The sequence below is a fragment of the Ostrea edulis genome, chromosome 3, assembly GCF_947568905.1.
Source record: "Ostrea edulis chromosome 3, xbOstEdul1.1, whole genome shotgun sequence".
NCBI lineage: Eukaryota > Metazoa > Mollusca > Bivalvia > Ostreida > Ostreidae > Ostrea > Ostrea edulis.
Genome location: NC_079166.1, coordinates 130,939 through 144,769, shown reverse-complemented (window position 1 = coordinate 144,769; position 13,831 = coordinate 130,939). Strand labels below are relative to the sequence as shown.

Below are 13,831 nucleotides of genomic sequence, written 5' to 3'. Positions count from 1 at the left end.
TTCTTTGTTGAATTGTTTGAATATTGGGCTGACATGGTATTTGTAGATTCCCATCGTGGATGATGAAATTAAGAAAGCTGCTGGAGAAGTACAAGATGATGGTAAGTGCATTCATTTTTAAATAGCTTGGATGAATGTCCAGAGAGCTGTATTGTCATGACCCCAGTGTTGGCGGTGGTGTCAGCATGAAACTTTAAGGGAGAAACTTTAACCTAGGCTATATCGTTTAAACCAAGGGGAATAGGGCTTTAATATTTCACATATAGATACCTAATGACCAGGCCTTTCTTTTGGTACCAGACTTTACATACCTTTCAAAACTTTAATCTTGTTGTGATTGGTTATAAAGTGTGTGTTGTGATTGGTTATAAAGAGTGTGTTCTGATTGGTTATAATAAAGAGTGCTTTGATTGGTTATAAAGAGTGTGTTCTGATTGGTTATAAAGTGTGAGTTGTGAGTGGATTTGATGTGTGTTTTGTGATTGGTTTTAATGTGTGTTTCGTGATTATAGAGATGCAGAGTGGAGGACAAGTGCAGAAGTTGGTGACTGCTGATGGAACTTACGCTACTCAGAGTGCTTTCAGTACCGCCTCCACATCATCTAAAAAGGAAGAAAGGTAGGATAGCATCATAGTGTAACAGGCATGTGATTGTCTGTCTATGCTGGATTACAATAATAACAATTACAAAAATGATGATTATAATAATGATTACAGTAGTGATGGTTACAAAAATGATGATTGCAATAATAACTAGTTCCAATGATAATGAGAACAATAGTAATTATTACAGTAATAATATACTGATAAAAGTAGTGATGATTGCAATGACAATTGTGATGATTACAATAGGGATGATTACTGTAATAAGGTGATAATAATTACAATAATAATAATTATGATAATGATTACAATAATAATTATTCAGTAATGAGGATTACAGAATTGATATAAGATGATTACAATAATAACAGTGATTTTTCTACATTTTTTACAAGAGTCCTGTGGCTTTCGAATTGGGAAAAATTGTCGACATTTCAGTGAAATTGGGAAAAATAAATTTTATCGTAAATAAGTTTTAAATTCATATCAAACATTATATTATCTTTATTTTACACATCTAATTTTCTTTAACTTTCTAAAAATTTTAACAATTCTATCTAAATCATTCCCATAACTCTTTGTTAAGTCTTACATGTATGTATATAATTCACATCGAATGTTTATTTTTTTCAAATACGTTTTCCTTTCATAATTTTATTATTGAGAAAAATGCAAGCTAAATTGGGAAAAAATTGACAATTTTTAGGAGGGGAAAGGGCGAAAATTTGGACCCAAAATGGGCCTTAAAAAATCGCTGAATAATGATTACAATAAGAATGATTACAATAATCATGATACAGTAGTGATGATTACAAAGTCCTCGGTCTACTGACTACTAACTGCACAGTTTAAGTGATGAGTGGTGTCTTTCAGACCCCCGATGAGACAGTACATGATGGATGGGGACTTCTTTGTGGGGGCTGCCCTGGCTACTACCCTGACAAAGCTGGCTCTCAAGTTCATCGCCAACACCAACGACATGAAGCGACAGAATGTGAGTGTGTGATGCGTAGAATTAATTCTTAACTAATGGTGGGTTAACAGACATGTTCAGTTAAACCTATCTAATCCGGATGTTGTTAACAGACTTATCTAATCCGGATGTTGTTAACAAACTTATCTGATCTGGATGTTGTTAACAAACTTATCTAATTCGGATGTTGTTAACAGACTTATCTGATCTGGATGTTGTAAACAGACTTATCTGATCTGGATGTTTTTAACAGACTTATCTAATCCAGATGTTGTTAACAGACCTATCTGATCCAGATATTGTTAACAGACATGTACAGTTAAACCTATCTAATCCGGATGTTGTTAACAGACTTATCTGGTGCGGATGTTGTTAACAGACTTATCTGATCCAGATGTTGTTAACAGACTTATCTGATCCAGATGTTGTTAACAGACTTATCTGATCCAGATGTTGTTAACAGACTTATTTGATCTGGATGTTGTTAACAGACTTATCTAATCCGGATGTTGTTAACAAACTTATCTGATCGGGTGTTGTTAACAGACTTGTCTAATCCGGATGTTGTTAACAGACTTATCTGATCCAGATGTTGTTAACAGACATGTACAGTTAAACTTATCTGATCCAAATTGTGTAAACCATATTCATAGTTTCGCACCAAACTTTGAATGCAATAAAAATGAGAAATCTCTGATTTCAGAATGTTCTTCTATCAGATGATTTTATTTTGGTACCAAGTACTATTGTATGTCAGAGAGCATGATTGATTTCAGCCTCTTTTGGCCTATTCCCCTGTCTTCCTTCCATATATATTGGAATTTATTCTTTACTTATGATGATTATAAAAGTAAATTATGTTTAAACTAAACTAAGCTTAGTATATCTACTGTAGACAAGTTTCCTTGTATTGATGTGAAGAAAACAAGAGAGGTAATCTCTGTTTTGAATTTCGTTTTCAGTCCCTGGTAGCAGAATCTATGTTAATCATGGCAGCTATCATCCATCTTGGAAAATCTGGATTGCCTGAAAAGGTGAGAATTGGTAAACGCATCAAGTACTTAAGTAACGCACATCGTCAAGCTTGTATGAAATGTGTGTATGTTTATTTAATTGATAAAGGGTTCTCTATATTAGATTACTGTAATTTTGAACTTAAATCTTTTTAGCCAATAACTGATGATGATGTGGACAGGATCGCCACCTGTCTGAAGGTCCTAGCGGAGAAATCCCAGCTGATGGGCGAGATCTTTAATAATGAGTGTAGACAGTCTCTCTCTATGATGCTGACCGCAAAGATGGAGGAAGAGAAGGAATTGCAGCGGGTGAGATCATGCTACTTCCGTGTGACATTCAGAACATATCAAAAGTCCAGTTGGTGAAAATAAATCATAGGTGATGCAGAGTAAATGTTGTTTAATGAAATATATATTGTTCTTCCAGGCCACAGAGAAGAGAACAATCAAGGTTCAGGCAGATGACCCCATTTCATTTGCTCAGCTTGTCAACAAGGCTGAGATGGGAGCAACTGAGGTAATCTAGCACCACTTATAGGGGGAGTCTTTCCAGCAATAAAGACAACTCTTTCACCACAAAATGAAGTCCCTTAGAAGCAGTTATATGTATACTGTGTATCACAGTTGTATGTGTACTGTGTATCACAGTTATATGTGTACTGTGTATCACAGTTATATGTGTGCTGTGTATCACAGTTATATGTGTACTGTGTATCACAGTTATATGTATACTGTGTGTCACAGTTATATGTATACTGTGTATCACAGTTATATGTATACTGTGTATCACAGTTATATGTATACTGTGTGTCACAGTTATATGTATACTGTGTATCACAGTTATATGTATACTGTGTATCACAGTTATATGTATACTATGTATCACAGTTATATGTATACTGTGTATCACAGTTATATGTATATTGTGTATCACAGTTATATGTATACTGTGTATCACAGTTATATTATGTATCACAGTTATATGTATACTGTGTATCACAGTTATATGTATACTGTGTATCACAGTTATATGTATACTATGTATCACAGTTATATGTGTACTGTGTATCACAGTTATATTATGTATCACAGTTATATGTATACTGTGTATCACAGTTATATGTATACTGTGTATCACAGTTATATGTATACTATGTATCACAGTTATATGTATACTATGTATCACAGTTATATGTATACTATGTATCACAGTTATATGTATATTATGTATCACAGTTATATGTATACTGTGTATCACAGTTATATGTATACTGTGTATCACAGAATATGTTGACAATCAGTGTATGTTGTATTACAGAACATGTTTGAACTGACGTTGTCCCAGGCTTTGGGTGTGTCTTCCAAGAAGGACACTGATCCCATAGGAGCTTCTCAGCTCAACAAGGTAAGCACTCTCGTGATCTCTCAGCTCAACAAGGTAAGCACTCTCGTGATCTCTCAGCTCAACAAGGTAAGCACTCTCGTGATCTCTCAGCTCAACAAGGTAAGCACTCTCATGATTTCTCAGCTCAACAAGGTAACCACTCTCATGATTTCTCAGATCAACAAGGTAAGCACTCTCGCGATTTCTCAGCTCAACAAGGTAAACATTCTTGTGATTTCTCAGTTCAACAAGGTAAGCTGTCAGAGAAGTCGGAGAATTAATAATTACTGAAATGCTCATGAATCATCATCTTTTTATTGAATGATGACAAACATTACCACTAGACCACTCCAAATTGAAAAAAAACACCTAAAAAATTTAGAATATACATGTTGCAAAATTCATAAAAACTATATTTTGGATATTAATATTTACATTTCATGTAAGCTGTACATGTTTACAAATTACAACCAACTATAGCAAAAAAAATCATGCACGCATATCATTGAACAAGGCATATAACAGTACATGAGGGTGTCTATTGTTTGTGAAGTCATTGTTTTCTGTTCATACTGGCACCACTAGTCTATTTTTCTCACTAACAGTGAATGCTAAAAAAGGAAGACAACTCTTAAATGCCATGCTTGATTTTCTCAGGTGACTCAGCTGACTGGTTTCTCGGACCCAGTGTACGCAGAGGCCTACGTCAATGTGAACCAGTTTGACATCGTACTGGACGTCCTGGTTGTTAACCAGACCTCTGACACCCTGCAGAACCTGACCGTGGAACTGGCAACTCTAGGTATGTTGTGCTGGTCAATCAGATGAAACCTCAAAGCTTATGAATATCATAACATTTCGAAGTTGAGATTGTGCATGTCAAGTATATAAGAAATGCAAAATATTGGGCCACAGTTTTTTAATTTATTGGTTTACGGATTTTAAAAATAAAATTTGGGTCGGTCGGGAGAAGAAAAAAAAAAAAAAAAATAAACATTTTTAATATCTATCGTTGTTTTATTTTCAATAAATCATTAACATTATTTCGTGAGTACAAATAAATAAAACATGTATTTTAAAAATATTAGATAAAATATTCTTTAGAGTGACTAGTACGTTATGAATTTTGAAGAAAAAAAATGTAATTTCAAATTCAGTGTATAACTATATACATGTACATGTATCTATGTTACACTTTGGTAGAACATAAGCCGAGAATGTATAAGGTCATATCTCTTTGATGTTGTAAAGTATCCAGTATTTATGTAATGTTGTTCAGTAATTTTGCTGTATATGCTCAATAAAGATTTTACATTTACAAATTGTAATCATAAAGAAAAAAAAAATTAATACAAGCACTATTACAACTGTATGTAGTAATTCCATTTTTAATTTCAGAATGTTCATACCCCTATGAAATAATTTTTAACCCCATTTTCCCCAAATAGACATGCCTATGGAATTATCTACCATCTTTTTGAAAGAAATGTTTCTTGTTTTTCATTTTTATTTGATACTCAAATTCTTTCCACCAATACACAAGGTATACTAATTTACGAGAAATATGCATACCTTTCTGAGTTTTATCTGGTCATATTTTTTACAGACGTTCATTATAATATCAAAAGCACCTAACAATTTCTCACACTGTTAGAACTATTCCCTGTTAGGATTTTTGACGGCAGAGATGCACGTACATGTATTCAAATACATTTATTATGACATGTACTGCTGTGGTATGAAGTCACTAGTTAGAATAATCTAACTGTGTCTCGGTACAGGCCCTCACCACACTCAAACCGGGTCTGTAGAACATTATCACTTTAACGATAGGACATCAATCTAGTAAAGTCGCTAACAACTGTAACTTCCTCTCATCTTTAAACACCCAAATAGCACTGCATTTTGTGTTATGTTAGCATCAAGAATACCGCCAATTGTATGAGAAATATTTATTTCTATCAATTCCTTTTTTCGTGATGAAATGCCATCTGGCATCTGTTTCGTCGACAAGAACGATATAGGTATCGTTACTGTCATCGTGCGTGGCCATATCTGTTTACATGGTTTTTAAAAATATGGAATAAAGATATTTCGCAAAACGAATAGTGATTACCAAATACAAATCAATAGGTTTGCGTTTCACGATTTTCTATTCGTAAAATTGAAAATGCATTTTATTTTTATTTTCGATTTGACATGTTGGGTAGAATCGGTGGAATTAAAAAAAAGTAGGAATTTGCATTTTATTTTTTTTCCGATTCCCCAGAAATTAGGGTCAGCAGATCCGTAAACCAAGAAATAAAAAAAACTGTGGCCTTGTCGTAAAAACTGTAAACATGGAAATGTATGCGTGGGGATATTTACAATAAATGCGCAATAATACAAGATTTTCATGTAAATTAGCCCCACACGTACTATTCCCATAGTTACGTGATTTATTACTTCATGATACTTACATTGTGTTCTTAAATCCTACTTGTATGACTTACAAAGGAAATACGTGTTATTAACAACACACGGACATGCAGTATTCTCGTTTAGGCCAAAAAAAATTAATTACTTGGTTCTCAGGTCAGTTTTGTTAAAAATAAATGAGGGAGGGAGGCCTTTTTTCCCCCTTTTTACCTCATAAAAAACAGACAAAGGAATTTTTTTTTTATTTTATTTCAAACCCCCCCCCCCCTTTTTTTTGAATACATTGCTCAATACACTTTGAAAGAAATTAAGAACATTATTTCCTTCTCTTCTTTTTTTCTCTTGCATTTTCTACATTCTTTCTTTCTTTTTTGTGGCAATCGGTGATTAGCCCTTCAGCTTTCACAAGTGGGATAAGCCCCTTCAATTTGCTCAACTGTGTTATCTGCACAGTAAAAGCATATTGGAGGGGACATGCATATATGATATCTACCAGTTTGCTCAGATTGTGTCAATACCCAGGGAATCAGATAATGCGTTGTAATTTCTGTTACATGTGTATGTTTACAAAATGGAGTTGACAGATAAAAACAACAATATTGTTTGGCGTAAATCACGTATCAAAACATGTCATTCAGAATTCAGCGTTTCTACTTTCGTTTTGATACGGTATTCATTTTCGCCGAGTTTGTTCAGTTTATTCCTGCACATACCGTCCTTTATCGTCATTTGGGCGAGGTACATTATCGATTATCTCTAGAAGTTGATCGTGAACCCCAAAGCGTTCTCCTTAAATCGTCCGTCTTTGTTTTTTAGACAAAATGTTGTGGCAAAGGCGACAACACGGACTAGATATTGGGGCCGCCATTACTCAAACCAAACTGTATTATGTATGGCGCGATTTGATTGCACGTCTGTATCATCCAGACGTTTGTCAAACATTTTACTGATGGGAGTCTCTAAAATGCGGTCGGGGTTTCCGGATTTTTTTTTAGCACCTTACGAGTGCATGAGAGAAATTTTATTTTATTCATTTAATGATAAAAATGGGTAATGCGCATTGTTAAAAGAGATGCGCGCGGGCCTGAGAACCAAGTAATTAATTGTTTTAGGCCTTACAGTAGAAAATTATTATACTAATTTTGACCACATTGTTTAAATGAAAGGAGAAAGTTGCAGTTAGAAGAATTGTAATCTTAAAGTGTGCTTAGACAGGCATGTGTAGGATATTTACGCAGATGTTGTGAATTTGTTCAGGAGACCTGAAGCTGGTAGAAAAGCCGTCACCGATGACAATGGCTCCCCATGATTTCTGCAACATCAAGGCAAATGTCAAAGTGGCGTCCACAGAAAATGGAATCATATTTGGAAATATTGGTAAGTTGATATTTATAGTCTGTTCTTCATGTATATAGAGGAATTTCAAATATGGAATTCAAATTTAGATATGATATTAGGTTTATGATTGCATGGTTAAATATGATATTAGGTTCATGATTGCATGGTTAAATATGATATTAGGTTCATGATTGCATGGTTAAATATGATATTATGTTCATGATTGCATGATTAAAGGTGTTCACAGGGAGATTGTTGTCATGAAATTGAATCCTCCTTAAATAGGTGAAAGTAAACAATCATCAAGAAGGACAACTCTTGTGGCATGAAAACAGGACCCCATTCACATGTTATTTTTTCAGTCCACAAAAAAATGACCTTATGAAAAAAATTAGTGATTTTCTAATTTGTATTTTCTAAGCAATAATAGATCAATATGAAAATTTAATTTTAGTATACGATGTGAGTGGGGCTGGAAGTGATCGTAACTGTGTGGTGCTAAACGATATCCACATCGACATCATGGATTACATAGTGCCCGCTTCCTGTGATGACACAGAATTCCGTCAGATGTGGGCGGAGTTTGAGTGGGAGAACAAGGTGGCTGTCAACACTAATGTGTCGGATCTGGCCGAGTTCCTGCAACACGTCCTCAAGATAACAAACATGAGGTGTCTGACTCCAGAAAAGGTACAGAGGAACCCCGTTATTACGTTCCCCCTTTATTACGTTAGTCCACATATTACGTTGGAATTTCAAAGCACAAAACCATTTCTTAACAAACCTATATAAAATAGACCTCGTTATTACGTTGTCCTAAAATGCCGGGACTCGGTATTACGTTGTAAAAATTCCGACAAAAACGTAATAAACCCCTAATTATTCAATGATTCTCAAAATAATAAGCCATTCACACCTTGACTGCCTGAGGCAGTCACCACGTAAATTTCCTGGTCTGTTTGGGGATTAGAGATGCTTGACTGATCACGCTTCGATAGATCTAGCGACATCAATACAGGTGAATACCCCGTATAGAAGCCAGTGATAAACAATTAAATAATGTTTATTTAGAAATTGTACTCTATGAAATTTACTTCATTTTTCATATTTTGATAATCAAAGAAATAATTTCTCAACCACTTGCGTGTTAAGCATAGTGTGATTACCTTCGCTATTAAAACTCTATTCACGGACAGCTTTGGTACCAAACAAGAAAGACAAGATTTATCGTAGCAATGTTACAACCGCTTGGGTAACTGCTTGGACATAGGTGACTAAGGTGTTCAATTAAAAAAATTGTTCGTTGTTTGGACATTCAGCTTGGGTGTTCGTAACTCTCGTCCATACATACACCAATCTATCGGCCGACTCGTGCACGGCATTTACCTCACTGAATATTTTAAAATCCCTTGATGCGCACGTGATTTTAGTGCCATCATTTAGCGTTATAAATGAAATCTTCGTGCATCATTATATTTTTTTTTATGTGGATTGCGCTTAAATTGTTCTCCGTGCATGTTTATCATTGGTGAGAAGTGTGTAAGTGTTGGGTATCGTGTGCGTTTTGTGTCTATAGTTTTGTTGTTTTTTGAGTGGGATTTTTTTTATTGTGTTGTGTATTGTGTAATTAGAGAACTTAATAAAAACGATGTTTTGTTATTTTTTTTAATACGAATGTTGAATACGAACCGGAACGAGTTATTGAGAGAAATTTACATGAACGCATTGTTTTAAAGTTGAACAAAATGGCGGTCCAAACGAATGCAGAAAAAGCAACGTTTATCAAAACATCCTTATGTATCCTACACCGAAATAAAGAAAAGGGATAAAAACATGAAGAATTACGGACATTAAAGATAAGATGTAAATAAAATAAAGTATCATATTCTTTTAAACCAAGAAACAGTAAAGATATATTCACACACCCCTTCACGGAGTACCAACGGACGATACACAATTTCCAAATGATAATTTTAACGGATTTCACTGGGAAAGTTTATTACGTTGACCCCGGTATTACGTTATTTTATCGTGACAAAATGGAAAACGTAATAACGGGGCTCCACTGAACTACATTCTCAGACTGAATTAAAATACACCTGTATCTAGGTACCACAGTTGTCAGCCATTCTCAGACTGAATTAAAATACACCTGTATCTAGGTACCACAGGTGTCAGCCATTCTCAGACTGAATTAAAATACACCTGTATCTAGGTACCACAGGTGTCAGCCATTCTCAGACTGAATTAAAATACACCTGTATCTAGGTACCACAGGTGTCAGCCATTCTCAGACTGAATTAAAATACACCTGTATCTAGGTACCACAGTTGTCAGCCATTCTCAGACTGAATTAAAATAAACCTGTATATAGTATCAGGAAAAAAAAATTCTTGGAAAGAAAGGGCTCAAAGTATTCCTTTGCATTTGTAGAGAAATGAAATATTTGATTGTACACTGAATATTGAAAGTGATGTTTCAGTTTTATAAGAAGCAATGTAATCTTTTCTCATCCTGATTTGACTTGTCTTCTATTTAGGCATTACAAGGAGACTGTGGATTTATGGCTGCTAACATGTATGCGAAGTCCATCTTTGGAGAGAATGTGTTAGCCAATCTGAGTATCGAGAAACCTGCTCACTTGTCGAATGATTCGCCAGTTCAAGGTCACATCCGAATTAGAGCCAAGAGTCAGGTAGGCAGAATTATGTATTAAGGGTATGATTAGGATCTGTTAATTACCTAATAGATCAATTAATAGTATTCTGATTTACTGGTGATCTTCATGTCATTTCATATTGGTTAAATTGATTATGATACACTGATTTTGATTGGTTGAAAACTTTTGTTCTTACTGTATCAACAAAAACCAATACCAGTTATTCTTCCCATCAAAGGGTTAAGTTTTTATGTACATGTACATCATTTTAATAGTGTCTACTGCAGTATTTTACATTTATGTTAAATAAAGACTAGTATTTTACATTCATGTTAAATAAAGACTAGTATTTTACATTTATGTCAAATATTGACTAGTGTTTTACATTCATGTTAAATAAAGACTAGTATTTTACATTCATGTTAAATAAAGACTAGTATTTTACATTCATGTTGAATATTGACTGCAGTGTTTAACATTCTGTTAAGTGTTTATTGCCGTATTTTACATTCTGTTAAGTGTTTATTGCCGTATTTTGCATTCTGTTGAGTGTTTATTGCCGTATTTTACATTCTGTTAAGTGTTTATTGCCATATTTAACATTCTGTTAAGTGTTTATTGCCGTATTTAACATTCTGTTAAGTGTTTTTTGCCGTATTTTACATTCTGTTAAGTGTTTATTGCCGTATTTAACATTCTGTTTAGTGTTTATTGCCGTATTTTACATTCTGTTAAGTGTTTATTGCCGTATTTTACATTCTGTTAAGTGTTTTTTGCTGTATTTTACATTCTGTTAAGTGTTTACAGCAGTATTTTACATTCTGTTAAGTGTTTATTGCTGTATTTTAATTCACATTTAGTGTTTACAGCAGCATTTAGTATTTACTACAAAATGCATGTAAATGTAAATCATTATTATTTAAAGATTATTTACTGTGAAACTTGCATCTACATGATATTTTGTTGTGTTTTTTAGGGCATGGCATTGAGTATGGGAGACAAGATTAATTTATCGCAAAAGGCGTTCCCCAAGGGACAGTGATGTGCAGGGCCTTCTGGACAGTGATGTGTAGAGGAATGTATTGTGGACTGTGATGTATAGAATGAACTGTAGTTATGACATTATAAATACAATGTCATGAATTGTTGTTTTGGAATGTATTGTCTACCCTCTGATTGATAACAAGAAATAAACATACATGTATGTAAACACATGTTGACCTTTTTTGTCATAGAATTCAACAACTGTACTTCCAAGAGTTTCTCTTATGTGTTTTATCAGTTGTTATTATGTGATTCGGAGCTATTTGTTTGGCTGAGATGCAACAAAGTAAATGAACTATTAAAGTTTTATTATACAAGCAAATATTTCTGTGCATTACAAATAGTAAAGATCCAACAACTGGGGAATAATAAAATGTTATGTTCCCCTGCACCTGGCTTTGAGGTGAATAAAGAAAGACTTCTATCACAAACTGGAGTAACTATTGTTGAATTATGAGGAACTGGATTTAAAGGTCGGGTATCGTTCAGTAAGTTGTTCATGTACATCTTCTAGTAGCTGGATGTTTTGAACTATTTAGTAGCTCCACCCTCATGGGACTTATCAAAATTAAATGGTTCAAGTAGAAAAGTTGTATTTAATTTTTATAAGTACAACTGCGCAGGATGCTACAACTAAGTATTTACTGGTTCATTAGTTATCTCATTGTTGCAAACATATTACACTTGTACCATGGCTGTGTTGTAATTTTCCTTTTATAAAAAGTGTACAATAACTGGAGATACACCAGTGGGCGCGACCATCATTTGCATATTTTTTTAAAACTGCTGTGTAAATAAATTATTGAACACCACCTGACAGTGACAATTTCTTGTATATTTATTTGGGTGTATCTTGATTTATTTGGACTAAGGATTCAGAATTCGCGAGATCTAGGCCCGCAGCCGTGATATCCATTTTGTCATCTCTCGGTTTAATTTCAGGAAATGTTTGATCATCATATGCTTGTGAGAAAATCCTCATGATCATCATTGAATAAAGAATGTACACCCAAATCGTGTAAACCGCCAATGTTCATAGTTGATGTGCCCTGATCAAACACATTCACTCTCACCAATTATTGGGCGATAAGTGCGCGATTAACATGCATGGCGGGAAGAGGAAATTACGCTAGTGATTACCTGACAAAAACTTTACTTTTCGCTGGGGTAATTAAAAAAATCATGCAATAACCTCTAGTCACATGACAGATATATTTCTAATTGGTCATGACATAAGTAAGTTATAGTTTATTTATTTCGGTGTATGTCGATTTATTTGCTTTGCACTCATCACCGCCCTTCGTCCAAATAAATCAAGATACACCGAAGTAAATATTCAATAACTATTACATTGAACGTATTTACTTCGTTTTAACCATGATTTCAGATGCTGTGAAAACACGGTAAATAGAAACCCTCCAGTCATTAAACCAAAAGCATATCAAATGACATGATTATAAAACAGTAAGTTACAAAGGTTGCCGAGAGAATTCTGTAGGTTTTTTCCAAACGATGACTGCCAAGGGACACAATGGGTGCGTTCAGAGTAAACCCAATGGGACCATCACCGATTTGCCAATAATAAATATTTAAGTCATTGGTACCATTGGATCCTTGTGCACTCTGAACGAGTTTGGGTTACAAATGGTGAGAAATCCAGCAATGGTACCATTGGTATACCACTAGCTGATCAATTAGTACGAAATATCAAAGATAAACTCTCGTATCACCTTTGTGAATAATTTTACACCAAGAAGATGCGTTTAGAAATATATTTTAAAGTCCTATTACATGTAATTACTTTCTCCTGCAGATTATTTTCTCCATCTTCGCTAGCCAAGAGTTTTCGGTCAATAAATGCGAAGCGGGGTGGACCAAAAACCCTTTGGCTAACGAAGATGTATTTTCTCTTGTAAAACATCACGAGTATAGATCATCTAACGAAATTGGTTAGACTGGGAGATTGCTACACCATATCACTTACACTTGATGTCTTTAAACCCATTTCCATCTATGCAGGGGTATGTTTGAAGCAATATGTCTGAAATTGTCTTTAGTTGATGCCTGCGAGGATTTATAAGGGGGAAGATGTGACACAAAATCGGTTTCTTTCAGCGTGTACGCGATGCCCGCCATTTTTGATTACGCCATGAATAGAATTACCAATACTAACAGAGCTCTAGGTTGGCTGCAGAAATGTTTACCATTGGTAAATTTTTTTGGCAAACATTGGTACCATTGTCGTACCAATGGTAAGAAATTTTGCCAATGGTAACTTATGTCAACCAATGGTAGTACTCTGAATGCACCTTTAAAACTTTTATTGGAAGAAAATGACTCAGGTCACCAAGTGCTTTCTAGAGACATTCTTAGCGGTTTTTCAGGTTATCAAATGA

The 13,831-nt window shown here is 34.5% G+C and overlaps 1 protein-coding gene across 2 annotated transcripts in view; it reads left to right on the top strand.

The window, feature by feature from the left end:
• Nucleotides 1–11,601, top strand: part of LOC125674254 (coatomer subunit beta-like) — a 34,857-nt gene extending 23,256 nt beyond the window's left edge. For both annotated transcript variants that reach the window (XM_048911380.2, XM_048911381.2), the window contains exons 13-24: nucleotides 47–101; nucleotides 513–618; nucleotides 1,477–1,597; nucleotides 2,539–2,610; nucleotides 2,746–2,901; nucleotides 3,020–3,109; nucleotides 3,911–3,997; nucleotides 4,634–4,778; nucleotides 7,652–7,771; nucleotides 8,187–8,422; nucleotides 10,272–10,427; nucleotides 11,368–11,601. In XM_048911380.2, coding sequence (XP_048767337.2) covers nucleotides 47–101; nucleotides 513–618; nucleotides 1,477–1,597; nucleotides 2,539–2,610; nucleotides 2,746–2,901; nucleotides 3,020–3,109; nucleotides 3,911–3,997; nucleotides 4,634–4,778; nucleotides 7,652–7,771; nucleotides 8,187–8,422; nucleotides 10,272–10,427; nucleotides 11,368–11,433 — 1,410 coding nt within the window. In that variant the 3' untranslated portion in view covers nucleotides 11,434–11,601. The remainder of the gene's footprint in view (nucleotides 1–46; nucleotides 102–512; nucleotides 619–1,476; nucleotides 1,598–2,538; nucleotides 2,611–2,745; nucleotides 2,902–3,019; nucleotides 3,110–3,910; nucleotides 3,998–4,633; nucleotides 4,779–7,651; nucleotides 7,772–8,186; nucleotides 8,423–10,271; nucleotides 10,428–11,367) is intronic.
• The last annotated feature ends 2,230 nt before the right edge of the window (nucleotides 11,602–13,831 follow it).